The 16,325-nt window shown below is 48.6% G+C and overlaps 1 protein-coding gene across 1 annotated transcript in view; it reads left to right on the plus strand.

Annotated features, from left to right (window-relative positions):
• LOC126535878 (calcium-activated chloride channel regulator 2-like) overlaps positions 1-16,325 on the plus strand; it is a 252,859-nt gene that overhangs the window by 63,338 nt on the left and 173,196 nt on the right. The window contains exon 5 of the mRNA XM_072287019.1: positions 10,292-10,416. Coding sequence (XP_072143120.1) covers positions 10,292-10,416 — 125 coding nt within the window. The remainder of the gene's footprint in view (positions 1-10,291; positions 10,417-16,325) is intronic.

Raw genomic sequence — 16,325 nt, forward strand, 5'->3', positions numbered from 1 at the left:
CTTGCGTCACTAACAGTCTCAGCATGTTCTGACATAACGGGCGACGTCGGCGGTCAGGCGCGGCCAATAATACTTTTCTTGTATCCTCGATAGTGTCCGGGAAAATCTGAGGTGTCCAGCGGTCGGATCGTCATGTAGGGCATGCAATACTTCTAGACGAGGTCCTGACGGGACAACGAGGAGGTAATTGGCGCGGACTGGTGAGAAGTTCTTCTTCACGAGTAGATTGTTTGGAAGGGTGAAGGAAGATAATCCGCGCCTAAATACTCTGGGAACAACGTCGGCGTGCCCTTCGAAATATTCGACGAGGCCTTTTAGCTCCGGGTCTGCCCGTTGCTGTTCAGCGAAGTCTTCCGCGCTTATAATTCCATGGAAGGCGTCGTCATTCTCGTGATCTTGCGGCGGCGGATCAATGGGTGCGCGTGATAGGCAATCGGCATCGGAGTGTTTTCGTCCGGACTTGTAGGTTACAGTGATGTCGTATTCTTGTAGTCTGAGGCTCCACCGCGCCAGTCGTCCTGAAGGATCCTTTATATTCGCTAGCCAACACAACGCGTGATGGTCACTGGCTACTTTGAATGGCCTGCCGTAACGATAAGGGCGAAATTTAGCTGTAGCCCAAACGATGGCGAGGCATTCCTTTTCGGTCGTAGAATAGCTGTCTTCCGCTTTTGACAGCGACCGGTTAGCGTAAGCCATCACCTGTTCCACTCCGTTTCTCCTCTGGACTAAAACGGCACCGAGGCCTAGGCTACTGGCGTCAGTATGGGTTTCTGTATCGGCGTACTCGTCGAAGTGCGCAAGTACCTGCGGCGACTGCATGCGCCGTTTGAGTTCTTCAAACGCGTCGGCCTGCGGCGTTTCCCACTCGAAGTCAACATCACATTTAGTTAGACGTGTCAAAGGCTCAGCGATGCGTGAAAAGTTCTTGACAAAGCGCCTGTAGTAGGCACACATGCCAAGGAATCTACGCACTGCCTTCTTGTTGATGGGTTGCAGGAACTGTGCGATGGCAGCTGTCTTTTGCGGGTCTGGACGCACACCAGATTTACTGATTACGTGGCCTAGGAACAGAAGCTCATCGTAAGCGAAGCGGCATTTTTCCGGCTTCAGAGTAAGCCCTGACGACTTGATGGCCTCTAGTACTGACGCAAGCCGCCTGAGGTGATCGTCGAAATTTCCAGCGAAGACGACGACGTCATCCAAATAAACGAGACAGGTGTGCCACTTCAATCCTGCTAACACCGTGCCCATGACGCGCGGGAACGTTGCAGGCGCCGAGCACAGTCCGAATGGCATAACCTTGAACTCTTAGAGGCCGTCTGGGGTGATGAAGGCCGTCTTTTCGCGATCTCTTTCGTCGACTTCTATTTGCCAATGGCCAGACTTGAGGTCCATCGACGAGAAGTATTTAGCGTTGCAGAGCCGATCCAATGCGTCGTCTATTCGTGGGAGGGGGTATACGTCCTTCTTCGTGATCTTGTTCAGACGACGATAATCGACGCAGAAACGTAGGGTTCTGTCCTTTTTCTTTACCAGGACAACAGGGGATGCCAGCGGGCTTTTCGACGGCTGGATGATGTCGTTGCGCAGCATTTCGTCGACTTGTTCTCTTATGGCTGCACATTCTCGCGGCGAAACTCGGTAAGGGCTCTGGCGGAGTGGTCGAGCGCACTCCTCCGTGATTATGCGATGCTTGGCGACTGGTGTTGGTCGAATCCTCGATGACGTCGAAAAGCAGCCTTTGTATTGTCGGAGCAGACTTTTGAGCTGCTGTTGCTTAATCATGGGGAGACTTGGATTAATGTCGTAGTCTGGTTCTGGAACCATCGTCGTCCGGGTAGATGTGGCGGAATCAGAGAGGACAAACGCATTACTGGTTTCCAGAATTTCCTCGATGTACGCGATCGTCGTGCCCTTGTTGATGTGCTTGAACTCTTGGCTGAAGTTTGTCAGCAACACTTCAGTTTTCCCTCCATGCAGTCGAGCGATCCCTCTTGCGACGCAAATTTTACGGTCTAGCAGTGGACCTTGGTCACGTTCGATGACGCCTTCTACGCCAGCGGGTGTTTGCGTGCCGACCGAAACAACAATGCTCGAGCGAGGCGGGATGCTCACTTGATCTTCGAGAACACTCAAGGCGTGGTGACTGCGAAAGCTCTCCGGCGGTATCGCTTGATCTTCCGACAGCGCTATCGATTTTGACTTCAGGTCTATGATTGCGCCGAGATGGTTCAGGAAGTCCATGCCGAGAATGACATCTCGTGAACACTGTTAGAGGATAACGAAGGTTGCAGGGTAAGTCCGGTCATGAACGGTTATTCTTGCCGTGCAGATTCGAGTCGGCGTAATGAGGTGTCCTCCAGCGGTCCGAATTTGAGGGCCCTCCCATGCAGTCTTAACCTTCTTCAACTTGGCGGCGATGGGTCCACTCATTACGGAGTATTCGGCCCCTGTGTCGACTAAGGCAGTGAGTGCGTGGCCGTCGAGAAGTACGTAGAGGTCGGTGGTTCTTTGTCAGGCGTTGCAGTTGGGTCTTGGCATCGGATCACGGCTGCGTCGTATTGAACTGAAAGAGGAACGTCGCGTCGTCAAGCCGTCTTTCGTCGGTGTAGTCTTGGCTTCCTGACTTGGTCGGGACGGCGGCGTGTCGTCATTAGGTCGTCGAGATGGTTTCTTTGTCGTCTTCGTCGGCGGCGGAGGATCTTCGTCAGTTCGACGAACAGCAACCGCACCTCCATTGGTTGCTGCTTTTAGTTTTCCGGATATGGGCCCGCAGAGCGGCCCCGGGCTGTGCCGGTGTATAGTCGGCGCTGCGGTGACGGGTAGCGGCCTGGTGACGGCGAACGGGACGGTCGTCGAGAGCTCCATTGAGTAGCGGCGAGGTAGTCGGCGATGTCGCGAGGGCGTTCACCTTGCTGCGGGCGCGGAGCGTTGACGGCGAAACCTCGCGGTCCCATCTCCCGGTATGGGAATCGGCGATACACATGGCCGGCTTCTCTGCAGTGATAGCAGAGCGGGCGGTGGTCGGGGGCTCGCCAAATGTCCGTCTTCCTCGCGTAGGTGCGCTGGGCGACGGGTGGGCGTGCTGGCGGCGGTGGCGGCGGACGACGGAATTGCGTCGTTGCAGGGCCCTGGCGTGGTCGCGCAGGGGTACCTTGACGGCGTGCGACGGCGGCGTGTCATTGCTTCTGGCTGGGGCTACGGTAATTGTGGTTGCAGCTCGGGAACTCCAAGCGATCGCTGCACTTCTTCTTTCACGATGTCGGCGATCGAAGCCACTTGGGGCTGCGACGAAGGCAGGACCTTGCGCAGTTCTTCGCGCACAATGGCCCTGATGGTCTCCTGAAGGTCGCCGGAATCCAGTCCTTGGATGGCGTACTGCGGCGTGAGCCCCTGGCGGTTATATTGCCGGTTGCGCATCTCCAGAGTTTTCTCGATCGTCGGTGCCTCTGCAGAAAACTCAGCTACGGTCTTCGGCGGGTTACGAATAAGTCCTGCGAAAAGTTCTTGCTTGACGCCCCGCATCAGGAAGCGGACTTTTTTCTCCTCTGACATTTCCGGGTCGGCGTGCCGGAAAAGACGGGCCATCCCCTCCGTGAAGATCGCGATCGTCTCGTTTGGCAGCTGCACTCCCGTTTCTAGTAGTGCTTGGGCTCGCTCTTTTCGCACGACGCTTGTAAACTTTTGCAAGAAGCCGCTTCGGAACAAGTCCCACGTCGTTAAGGTGGCTTCTCGATTCTCGAACCAGGTACTGGCGGCGTCTTCCAGTGCGAAATAGACATGCCGCAGCTTGTCGTCGCTATCCCAACTGTTAAACGTAACGACCCTCTCATACGTCTCGAGCCAGGTTTCCGGGTCCTCGAATGTTGATCCGCGGAACGTCGAAGGTTCCCTGGGCTGCTGCAGCACGATGGGGGACGCTGGGGCTGTCATTGGGGTTGCCTTGTCCACAATCTTCCTGGTCTTCTCAGGTAGAAGTCCGTGCTCCGGGGGCAGCTGTTGAAGACGGCGGCTTGCTCGATGCTCCGTGACTACGTTGGTGCTCTCTTTGCGGTCCGGGCTTGGATCACGGCTTGTCGGGGGCGTCCGGTACATGAACGAAAACCACCTCCACCAGATGTCACGTTGTTGTGACGTTGAAGAACACAGTAGCAAATACTGTGAAAGACAAAATTGACTTTTATTGGGCGAACCTGTGCCCACAAAAACAGGCTACACTTATAGCACAACGATAGCGGCGAACACGGTCGGCGATCGTCGGAAATCTGATCAGCGGGTCAAGTGCGTCGGCTTTTATACAGCAGTCATCGAAGGTTCCAGACTAATCGTTGGGACCCGCATGCCTTCCACAAAGTTCTACAACATTGGAGTCACGCGATGAAATCAGATAACACAAGGTTCGGCGGCAACAGACAGCGGATAGAAGCATCGATAACTTTCCAGAAACTTCGGATACATTCAGACGCGTCCCGCGCTGTGCGATAAGATTTGTTAGGCGGCGAAACGTGGTCGCCCGTTAAATATAAGTACACGTGTCAATACGAAGCAAGAATACTAGTAGTTTCGGCCGCCGCGCAAAGTACGCATTACTGGCGGAGTAGGAGCCGCACCTCCCACCTCCCTCCCGCGCTGCATCTCCACATAGCTGTGTTTCACGCGCTAGATTCAGCCGCGATCGTTATAGCACGTTTACAGTCCGATGTTATCGGCGCGCGGGCGAGCATCACCGGAGCCCAACGCCAAGCCCCCTCCGCCGCCCGCCCCCCCCCCCGCCCGCGGCGTCCTTCCGCGCTACGGAAGACGCCGCGTTTGCTCTCCGCTTTCCTCCCTCGCGCGCATCGGATGAGCCGCGAACGTCGGCTCGCTTCGCGTGCTTTCAATCGCACATGCAGGATTCGGCCCGTGGAGAGCGTGTCATTGCTGTCGGACTTTATACGGAACTTCACGAGGACGGCGATGGTAAAACTGCGCCTGGAGTGCCCATATCATTGCTATCGCAATAAAGCATCGATATTATGTAAAGGTGCAGTATACTTTTGTGCTATAACAAAGCATTTCCGAGCACGCGCACTACGAAGCAAAATATCGAAGACAATGATTCCACACAGCGCATTCTTAGCAAAGTTGAAGCTACTTCGTGGATAAAGTCACCCAGTGGGCTGAACTTGCGTGATGGTATAACGCTGCCAGCGCTGGACTGCCCTGTTGTAAGGATGGTATGAAAATTAATGCTTCAGCGTAAAATCGTGGCATGCCCCTCCACCAAGTTGGCGTTCTATCTACGACTTCGAATCAGCAGTTCTTTAGGAAAGATCTCGTGGGGTGGCAAAATTTACGCATAACGCTCAATTTCGGTTCCCTAAAGTCATGCGTTCGCTATTTTTGATTACACGTGACGCCACCAATTTCGGACTAGCAATCAGCCAATATCATAGAGCACTTGCGTATTCCACACGTAAGCCAGAGGCGTATTCTCATGGTGACCCCAGTTCAATGGACAGGCACACTACAACTCACCATAGAAACTATTCTACGAACAGCCGCGTTCTTAACCCGGCCTCACTAGGGAGACCATTTTTAACGCGACAGCTTTAAAGGCCCCGTGTCGTAGAAAATGCGGTGTCGCCGGCGCTGGCGGTTATAGGAAAATTATCCCGAACCACGCGACCTTCCGCGTGGCGCATAGGCGTTACTGAACAAATTGAATTTCTCGAAATAACATGCGTCAGACAACTCGTAATGTACGACTCACACAACCTGCAGACACGATAGCGACGGAGTGTAATTTGAATGTACGAGAAAACATAATTCTTTTAGCGAAAACTCGAACAGAAACCGCTTTTCCAGATGCCGTTTGACGTCTCTCCTAGTGGTCGCAAAAGCTAGGCATGGTACTAGGGAGACCTAGCAAGTGGGATGGTGTCTTTAACCTAATGAGGTATGTGTTGGAGACATGTACTGACGCCTATATTAGCAATTCTGAATATATACATTTAATTGTTATATATTTGAACGTACCTCACAGGGCCCGATAGGCATTTGAGTAAGGGGGGCGTAGTGGAATTTATATAAACGATAGGTGGCAAAATTCCATAAAGAAACTTACACAGGAAAATGGTAAGCAAGAAAGGCAAGCCGCAACTGAGCAGTAGGAAAAATATAGAAGCAAAGTATAGATGTGGGTTTGTGGGGGGGGGGGGGCTGATTAAATAAGTCAGTAACAAGTAACACAAGAAAGATAACGTCGAAAGCGTACATATAAATAAAATTTTGAATCGTGAAAACGAATGGATAAATTAGCACTGGTAAAATATTTGGTATGGGAACACCATGTGCGCAAGTGTAGCAGCAATAAATCACTGCAGAAGTTTCACTGGGTTAGATTCTGCGACTATGCTATCGGGAAGGCTATTACATGGCCATATGGCACGTGGAAGCGTCAATGAGTTAAATGCGTCAGTATTACCGTAAATGCCCGTGAAGCTTAGGTTATTATTATGTAGCCTAGGTTACGTGCGCGGTGACATTTCTACGCCTAAAAATTTCGTTTAACTGATGCATATAGTTATGAAACAGGCACAAGGGGGCTATGCCATGTTCATTACGTAACTGTGGTAGAGAAAGAGAGAGTTTAATTTGCGTTACGCCTGAGAGGTGTTTATAATTTCGAGAAATGAACCAAGCGGCTCTATTTTGAATAGCTTCTAACATGGTAGTTAAACAGCTTTGATATGGGGACCAGATCAAAGAGGAAGGTTCGAGTTGCGGGCGGACCAATGCTCTGAAAGCAAGCTCACGAATGGAAGGACGAGTTTCGAAGGTTTCGACGTAAATACCCCGATGACCTGGTACTTAAATTGTTCTTGTACTTGAACGATCGGATGCGTTTGCATCACATAAAAATTTGATGTTGGAGGAAAGGAAAGGCGACGTAAACGTTTCGCTTCTCGGTGGACACCTGCTGTGAGGCAGAGAACGCTTGTAATAATAATAATAATAATAATAATAATAATAATAATAATAATAATAATAATAATAATAATAATAATAATGTCTTTATTTAGGTCCCTTAAAAATACACGACACAGGAGGCCTGCAGTAAAAGCTGTCATGAATGACAGCTTCACAGAGCCGTAGGCCCTCCTTACACGGGGCAGTTACATAACGACAAAAAAAGCATATTATGCATGGTCACATTTGAAATTAGACATTCTGATCGTACAATGTAATGTACACAAGTTGTGATGACATAAGGCAAGATAGAAATACAAATTACAAGTTCACTCTAATAATAAAACACAATCAACGACGGAGGTGCCACAAAAGAAACAACATAAATGCAGTTTCACTTATCCGCAAGAACAGTAATACATATACAATGATGGTAAAGAGAAACAAAACTGATAAAGCGCACCTAAATTGAAAAAAGGGAAAACGGAACCATTCCCTCACCATGCACACTGTTAGGGATAAACAGGTAAAGAAAAACTTTGTTTGCAGAAACGAAAAGTTAAGAAAGTAACGGCCTAGAATTTGTTAAAGAGCTGTCGCAGTTCTTTGAATGTTATATCTCCAAGTTTAACGCGTGCATTATATAATCTAATAACTAACCTGCGTAATTTGTTCTGTAGTGTCTGTAGACCATACGTTCTTTTATAAGTTGTCACTTTCCAGGGCGCAGTGCTACCTGTCAGGCGGGCAGAAGTGTTTTCCTGTAGGTTAGCTAAACGTTGTAAAAAGGAGCTATTATTTACTTTTTCGTTTTTAAATGATTTGCCTAAGATGGTCGTCGAACACATGACATTAGACTTCCACTTCTCGCCGAGGCCGTTAGGAAGAGCGATTATGTCAGCGCCAGGGCATAACGCTTCCGAGCGCGAGCTCATAATAACTACGTAGTTGCCTGACTCAAGACCCCTTGCAAGCGAATGAGAAACCGATGCAAGCGGGGTCCGATAACGCTATGGCGTTGCCCTATTAAAGGCGAAGCTTAAGTGTCCACCAACTTCTGTCGCCACCGTTTAAAAGCTGGCCGTGCTTCAGTGCAGGCAAGATACACTTAAATGCGTCTAGGCCCTCAGATTGCTGTGCCTTTCCAAAAATTCTAGGCACTTAAATATAATAATGACCTCACAGAGGCAACCATTAGGTCCTGTGCATAAAATAGAAGTTTAGTCAAGCAGAATACGAATGAGCAGACCCCGGTGATTCCTGCAGGTAAAAGACACATATTGCTTTATCTATTTGGCTGTACTGTACACAAGATTCAGTGAACGTCACAGTGGAAACACTACTACACAATTTCATACAATATTTTTTTTAATAAAGCTTCTTCTTAGGCAAGTTGGTGCGATTTGGAAAACATGATTTTAGGATGCTATAATGACACACGCAAAGGATATTTGGCGCTCTGAATGTCTGTGTGTTTCACCGTTGCGTGTTTTATATTAGCGCCCTAAAATAATGGTTTATATTACATACAAGGCGTAGTATGCATGCTCTTCATTCTTGCCGATGCTCAACAGGAAAAAACAATCAGAACGATGAGCGTCCAAATGCACTTCACAGGTGAATCTGCTGATGTCTAATAATAATGACACTATTTGAAGAGTGATTGTCTTCGTTCGTGTAATACAGCTCCATTGTTCTTGATTTTAAATTTAGAATTAAACGCAACATGAGTTGTCGGTTCATCAGTTTCCTTTTTTTGACACATGTTATTGTGCGGATGTCGCTGCACAGAACTTGTGGCCAGCAGGCCACAAATGCGCATGGAGTGTGCGTCAAACGGAGAAAAATGCGGAAGTTTTCTTCGCGTTGTTGAAAGTGTAGTATTGCGAGGAACCGAGGAAAACTATGTGTGCCCTACAACCTGCTAGTGCCAGGGACTTTGCGCACAGCGAAGGGCACATCGGCGTACAGCAGTTACTGCGTATAGATTTCGCCTTCTTTAGGAATTCATTCTTGTCCATCTCGCTGTTCGCCTGCTTTCAGTTGTAAGGCACTTAGAAACGCCTTCAAGTGGTAGGTATTGATGCCTTCGTGAGCGTTATTTTTGGGTATGCTGGATGCGTTTTGGATGCGCTGGGTGTGCGGGGCTCTGCAGATATTAGTGTAAAAATCAGTAGTGTGGTTTTCAGAAAGATGGCCTAAAAATTCTGATAACTGAAAAATACAAGTAGGGAGTTATATGTAATAAAATGTAGCCGCAGCAGCGCCCTCACTGCTCCGCCCTTCCTCTCCCGCCTTTTTTTGTGTATCTACTACAGTGAAAGCTTCGTGCAGTAGAAACACGCATGTCTTCTTGCCGAAAGACAAGACTGAAAGAAGACGGCACAGTAATTTCTAGGATGAAGTGCAGAAACAAGTTTTCTTTTATTGCTGAATTTCTGTGGCATTGCTTTATCCTCTGGAAAATGCTACATAGGCCAAACAGACGGACGTTGAAATAACCGGCACAGGTAACAAGGGAGTAAACACTGAAACATCGCCAACACTGACAGGAGCACAATTCTTATTGCACGTTTACTGAAGCTGTAATTGTGGGTGAAAATAGGTGCGAGCTTACCTGTCTTGCTATAATCGAGTCACATTGCAATGGGACATTTGGTGTAGTCTATGTCAGCAAACCGGGTCTTGTATGGCCCTGCAAAATGGAGATTTGAACTTTCCACACACGTTTATTGCTTCAGTTTCGATAACTCATAGATTAAACACTAGCTTTTCTTTGAAGTTTGCATGGCACTAGTGACGCATTTGGCGGATGCTGTGTGCAGCTGTTGAGGTATAAACCACACAGAGAAACACACAGTGTGACATCAAGGAATATTATGTCAACTTTCTCACCTTTTATTTTGGCTATGAAACCTACCTTCGTACTAAAATGAGTGAAGTAGAATTTGAAAAAAAAAGACTAAATAATGTAGTAAATAATTATTCAATTCGTAGATTGTTTGCCGAATCGCTCCACAAAATGCATAACACTACTGTATGTTTTGCGTTAATTGTCCTTAATCTAAACCAGAATGTTTTTTGGGGGGAGGAGTGGGGGTCAAAACACAGCCTAGAAGAAAGAACGCATTCGACGTTTGTCGTGGTAAAGCGTCGCTAGAAGTTAGGGTTTGTTGTTTCTGTGTTTTCCCGTGTCGGTAGTCCTGTTTTCCCTGCTCTCACTGCTTAAGAGGCAAATTTGAGGCACTCTTCCTGTTCCCGTAAGCCTAAATTTACGCTTAAACTATGTTCGTTTATTAGGAGTTCACTGTATGTACTGACGGTGCACGCCGTGCAGGTGGATTCATTCTGCAACGACAGTGTGGAGTTCGCTCACAACGCAGGCGCCCCGTCACCGCAAAACGCACTGTGCGATGGTCAGAGCACATGGAACGTCATTTCTGCTACAAACGACTTTCGCCGGTGAGTATCTTCTTGAAGAAGCAGTGGTTCTGCAGCAGACATGATAGAGTTTTGGTGATCACATTGTTCATAGGGTTTTAGACTGGTAGTGCCAATCAGGCGAGATCGGTGGTGCACATCTTACAGTACTGTTTACTAGGTTCCTTCGAGTGGAGGGGCAGTTTCGTTATGATTAACATTGGAAGGTATTTTTGACGAGGGGCTGGTGGCAGCTGTATTTCATGGTGCAGTTCCTCGGAGTTACCATTCAGGGTGTGCGGTCGTTGGCGACAAAGGGTCTCGAGGCGTGTAATTAGCGAATAGATAAATATTGTTAAACTTGACCGCGACTTCTGCCAGACTTCTCTAGCGTGGTTACTGCTTGCAAAACCTGCCGCAACCGGCCACTCGGAAATTCCTGGCAGCCCTTACAGGGTTCATGGAAATTTAGGTTTTCCTTCATGTCGCCCTTTCAGACAGTTTCTTTCTGCCTCGTGACCTCCCTGACTGAGAACTTCCGCCGTCAAATTATCTTGAATATGTAGGATTCAGATTTCGCATTCGAATCAAATACTTCTGCTTCGCATTTAGGTATTCTATACATTAGACAATGTAATGTAAAATTTTTATGGAATATTCAACATTCAGTACGGCGGCACTATACTTTTGCTATACAACGACTGATGCGAAAAGCACAAGTGCATATTCAGCCAGTCGCTTCAAGTGTCGGATATAGCCACGCAGAAGCTTGGGAAAACACTTCTTTTACATATATAGGTTGTCCACTTGAAATGACTATCAGGTAGCAATACGCCTATTTCAGGGTGTGCATCAAGTTTCGAATCGTCTGTTTCCTCCATGTTTCTTCTCCTATTTCTTGGAAGTGAGAAATATTGAGTAATAGAGTCCGTACGCAATCGAGTCCCGTATTTATCAGATATGCACTTTGAATTCAACTGGAAGCTTTCACTATTCGAGCTATCGTAGTATTATTCAGCATGGTGACACAGCAACGAAACAAATGTAACGAGCACAATAGTTATGCGATCAACTTCGGAAGTGAATTGTGGCTGTAGTGTTGCTGCACGCGTTGACATCCTGGTCTGCTCCCGTCAGATGGCGGCGAAAAAGCATGGTGCTGGCGGAGCGCTGCCGATGAGATAAAGCATGGCCTGCCGCTCCCTCGTCGCCAGTCACGATGCAGCCGACCTTGTTCACCGAACGCACGCTTGAGAGCAGCACAATACCACTGCGCAAACGCTCCGCCACGTGGCTTATTTCATATTTCGCGGGCTCTATTTGCAAGTCAGAAAAAAAGGACTACGTGAGACGTATCGTAAAATAAACAACTCTATCAGTGGTTTCTGAAGGTGCTCTACAAATTTGTCTATTATACTTGGGGTCCTCAGCCAATAATTGAAAGTTGGGTAACTAAACTTAATTAATTAGTGAGTTGTGGGGAAAATTGTCTGAGTTACTATAGGCTATTGCGAATAGTATGCGTTCGGTTCAATTCCCTTCCGACATGCCTTTCATTTTTAAATTCTTGGCTCAAGTTATGTGGCACACTCTGCATGTAGATTCGCTGTAAAATGTAACAGCTCACAGCCTGAGATAGAGGCTGCAAGCGTTCAGGAAAGTGAAGCGAACAGTGCTTACATTATTTCAGGTCACGCATGCAACATGCGCAACAGCATGTCGAAAGCAGTCAAGGGCTCATACCCCTGTAAGTAATGGCTCATACCCCTGTAAGCAAGAAAAAATGCGATGGCTCAAAGTCCTTTAAGGTTCATGGCTACTCACGTTGCATGGGCTAGTTGCAATGAAACTACCCATCCGGTCGTTGTCAATAAGATTGATGTGGATGTGTCGGGACCGAAAAGGGAGTAATTTACGCGTTTAGTGTTGCCGACATATCGCTTGCGATGCCACACTGATCAGTTCTAACCGACCACCCAGCGGCGTACGTGCATCGATTTGACACTGTAGGGTGGAATGGCCTTGAATTTTCCTTCTTCAAACCTTCTTAATCTACTTTATACCACTACCAATGAGCTCCTATATGGCGTGCCACCTGGTGTAATAATATGCGGTAGCAATGTAATGCAAGGTCGATTCAAATAGGTCGCGAAGCTTCGGGTGAAAAACGGTTCAGTACAAATTGTCACCGACATCAGCATGGGGGGTTATGGAAGAAGCGATTGAAGCGCGACTATGTTTGGAGCGAACAAACATTGGGAAAGAAAAACGCGTTTTTTAATTCAAGCGAGACACAGTTAGATTCATTCAACGAAAGTAAAATTGCTAGTCATTTTTATATATTCGTGAAGAGTTAAGAAAATGCAAGTTTATTTAGTTTTATTATTATTAATGAATGCATTTTTTTAGAGCCCATCGCTACAGGGGGCGGCGACGCCACTATCACTCGCAGTGCAATGCACGTCTTGAAATGGGCAGAAAGGCACAGCCATCGAACGCTCCAGAGAAATCGCTGATACCCGCGTATCACCAACGCCGGTCAACGCATACAGCATATAACAAAACATGAAACTTAATGCAGCGCGCTACTCTGGTGCCGGGCCACACCCCCGGTGGGCGCGCGCGGAAACAGTCTACATTTCACGCGAAACCACGCCGCGCTGCACGCAACCGGGCTTCTCGGACGCACGCGCTCCGCAGCAGTACTCAATAATGCAATCGCGGTGTCTCATTGCATTACTATTGCCGAAGTCATGTTGAAAGAAGTTCGCAATGAACTTCGTAAGTTGGGCCGAGAGGTCGAGTTGGCTGCATTTACCGGCTTTTATGAAAATGAACATGCCTTATAAGGCCAGCTAACTGAACTATTCTCATCAAGCGAAGGTACCGGCATCTGCCCAGTTCTTGAGCGTTTTTAAAAAAGGTCACCTTTATCGCTGCCTTCTACTACTCGCTCTTCTCTGCTTGGGCTTCCTGGGGCTCTCAGACGGACTTGCGAGCTATGCGTCTGGCGATACGAAAAAAAAAAAATATACGCATTCTCACTGCACTGACGCACTGGACACACGTACGACACGCCGAGCCATTTGTGATCCATTTGCAGTTTATGAGCGCAAACACATATTATCGCTGTGGCTTGAGGAGTCGTCGTGCTTTATTGAATAAATTTCGGGTGGCCCCGCATCACTACGAGAGCGCGCCGGCCAGGAGGCAGAATGTCATTTCTGACTCCGCGTTCAGATTCATCAGAGAGATTTAGTATAGGGGCCCCAATAGTTAGGGGCCCCAAAGAGCTTTGAGGGTGTTAGGGTTGGGACACGTAGGAATGAAGAGTTTTAGAATAGGGCTTTGCGTTTGCGGATAGCGTCTTGCGCTGATAGCGCCACTACGGCGTCAAGGAAAAGCTATTAAAAATAATTAAATAAAATATACGATTTTATGATCAGAATAGTAATTTTGACTTTCGTGTTTTATCATTTACTTACAATTTAGAGTTTATTCTATTAGCAGCAAACAATTAGTTGCGCTTAGTTTTCAGTAACCAACGTTACGTGCCTTCGCCAGCCCAAGTAAGGCGTCTTAGGCCTACGAGCCATAAAATCCAAAATCGAATTCGGAATCAGCGGCGTCTACTTAATCAATCTTCATAACACACGCTAGTTGAGAGAAAGTGATAACCGCAGTCACTTCTCTTATCTTGTGAACTTCACGCGTTACTACGAATTGAGCCCAGTTTCGTGCTAGGTTAGAGCCATCGCTTCGGTGGATGCCGCCATGTTGGTTTACGCAAATCTTTTTGGGCATATTTTGGGGCTCCCGCGGAATCAGCGAAATAGCGTGCCCAACGGAAAACCCAAACGTAATTTGCGTCTCGCGCCTGCGCAGTGGCTTTGAAGCCATTTCTATTCTAAAACTATCTAGTGACGGCGGCCTGAGGTGCCTTCTTCCCAGAGTAAGTGAAGCTTCACGGAACCAAAGTTTCGCGATAGCCGGCGCACGGGGCAGAAGAGCATGCGCATAGAACCGGCTTACGTGCGACCATGGAACAGCCGTTTGATGTGTTCGCAGGCGTAGGGTCTGTGAGCCTTGCTCACTCTTGCAGCACATCCGCTAACCTTCAATTCTCTGCTTCTCACGCGCACTAGTAGTAACATACGTTTATTCACAAAAGAGAGAAAAAATACGGAGGAAAAATGTACAGCGAATGGAGTGAGAGAGAGAGAATAAACATTTTTATTGGGTGAATGCAGCGTTGCAGAGGCGTCCTCATTCCAGAATGCCTTGAACTCTGGCCGCGTCCTGGGCCCTCGCAATTAGCCGTTGCTGGTACTCGAGGTCGAGGCTGGCCAAGGCGCTCCCCCAAAGCTCGTTGTTGGGGTAAGGGTTCGGACGATTTAATGGTGCCGCTCTGCAACTCCCTACTATGTGCCTGAGGAACCCGGGCTCTGCGCAGAAGCGGCTTTGCGAAGAGAATTGGGTAGGGGCTATGAGGTGGGTTTCTGGTTGGGTGGGGGAATGTATTAACCTGTAGAGCTCAGAGGAATCGCTGCAGCTCTCTTGGTAGTGACGTGTGGGGGTGCATATGTTCTGTGGGTTAGCTTGTAGTGCTGTATGATGTCTTGGTACGAGACTAGAGGGTGCATGCGCTAGGGTTCAGATTCCTCGGCGTCGGCTCGGTGGGTAAAATCTCGAGCCACGTGGTTCGCGACCTCGTTGCCAGGAATGCCGTGATGAGCTGGCACCCAGATGATCATGGCTGATCTCGATGGCGGCTTTTTATTGATGATCTGGGGCATAGTGGAACGAATTCTGCCGCTAGCAAAGTTGCAGCACGCCTGTTGGGAGTCGGTCACTATGACTTCAACCTCTGTTTGGGAGAACACGAGGGCTATGGCCGCTTCCTCGGCTTGGAGGAGATTGTTTCGCGTGAGCGAAATGCTGCTCGATGTTCTTCGTTGACAACTACGATGGCTGTTGTGGCTGCGCGTCTAGGGTAAGACCCCGTGTCCGTGTAGGCTGTAGAGGGTAAAGTTCCGTATGGCTTGTGTATGGCCAAGGCCCGGGTCTCCCTTCGCTCTGCGTGGTGCGCTGGGTCCATGTTGCGAGGAAGAGCTCGTACGGTGATGTTGCTCCGGATGGCATGGTGTAAGCTCACAATCTGAGGCGGCCGATGGCTAAGAGGGGCAGAGAGCCCCACATGTAAGAGGATGGACCTCCCCGCTTCCTTAACCGCCAGCCTTGTTCGCTGACTGGATAAATGTGCCTCGATCAGCTCCTCGGTCGTGTTGTGCACACCTAGTCGTAGTAGGCGTTCTGTGGACGTACTGATCGGCAGCCCCATCGCCTGCTTATATGGCTTTGTGATCATTCTGTTGATTTTTGTTGAGTTCCGTTGCGTTGAGTAGTGCGTATGGAATAGCCTAACTTATTCGAGACACGACAAAGGCTCGGACAAGCCGAAGCGTCTCGACCTCCCCCATGCCTCTTGCCTTAGTTATTATTCACCGGATCATGTGGTTAACTTGGGCTGTTGTATTCTTAAGCTTCCGAATTAATATTGTGTTGGTGCGATCCGACTGGAAAACCATTCCCGATATCTTTACGCTCTGAGACGGAACGATGGTGTGTCCCTCCAGTTGTATGTTGATAGTGGGCGTGTCGGGTACGTGCTTCTTTCGCGGTCAGACCAGGAGTAGCTCCAACTTTTGGGGGGCGCAGCTGAGGCGGCATGATTTAGCATAGTCGCTCACCACGTCTGCAGCTTCCTGCAAGTGGTTCTCCAATCCCCGATAGACCCTGTGGACGACCAGATGGTAATGTCGTCGGCATATAGGCCATGCCGGATCCCCGGGATGTTATGGAGGAGCGGCGGAAGGCCTATTCTGGCGATATTGAAAAAAGGAGAGGGGATAACACTGCGCCCTGTGGTGTGCCGAGCCCGCCCAGTAGGA

Source organism: Dermacentor andersoni, chromosome 3 (assembly GCF_023375885.2).
Source record: "Dermacentor andersoni chromosome 3, qqDerAnde1_hic_scaffold, whole genome shotgun sequence".
In the NCBI taxonomy this organism is placed as follows: Eukaryota; Metazoa; Arthropoda; class Arachnida; order Ixodida; family Ixodidae; genus Dermacentor; species Dermacentor andersoni.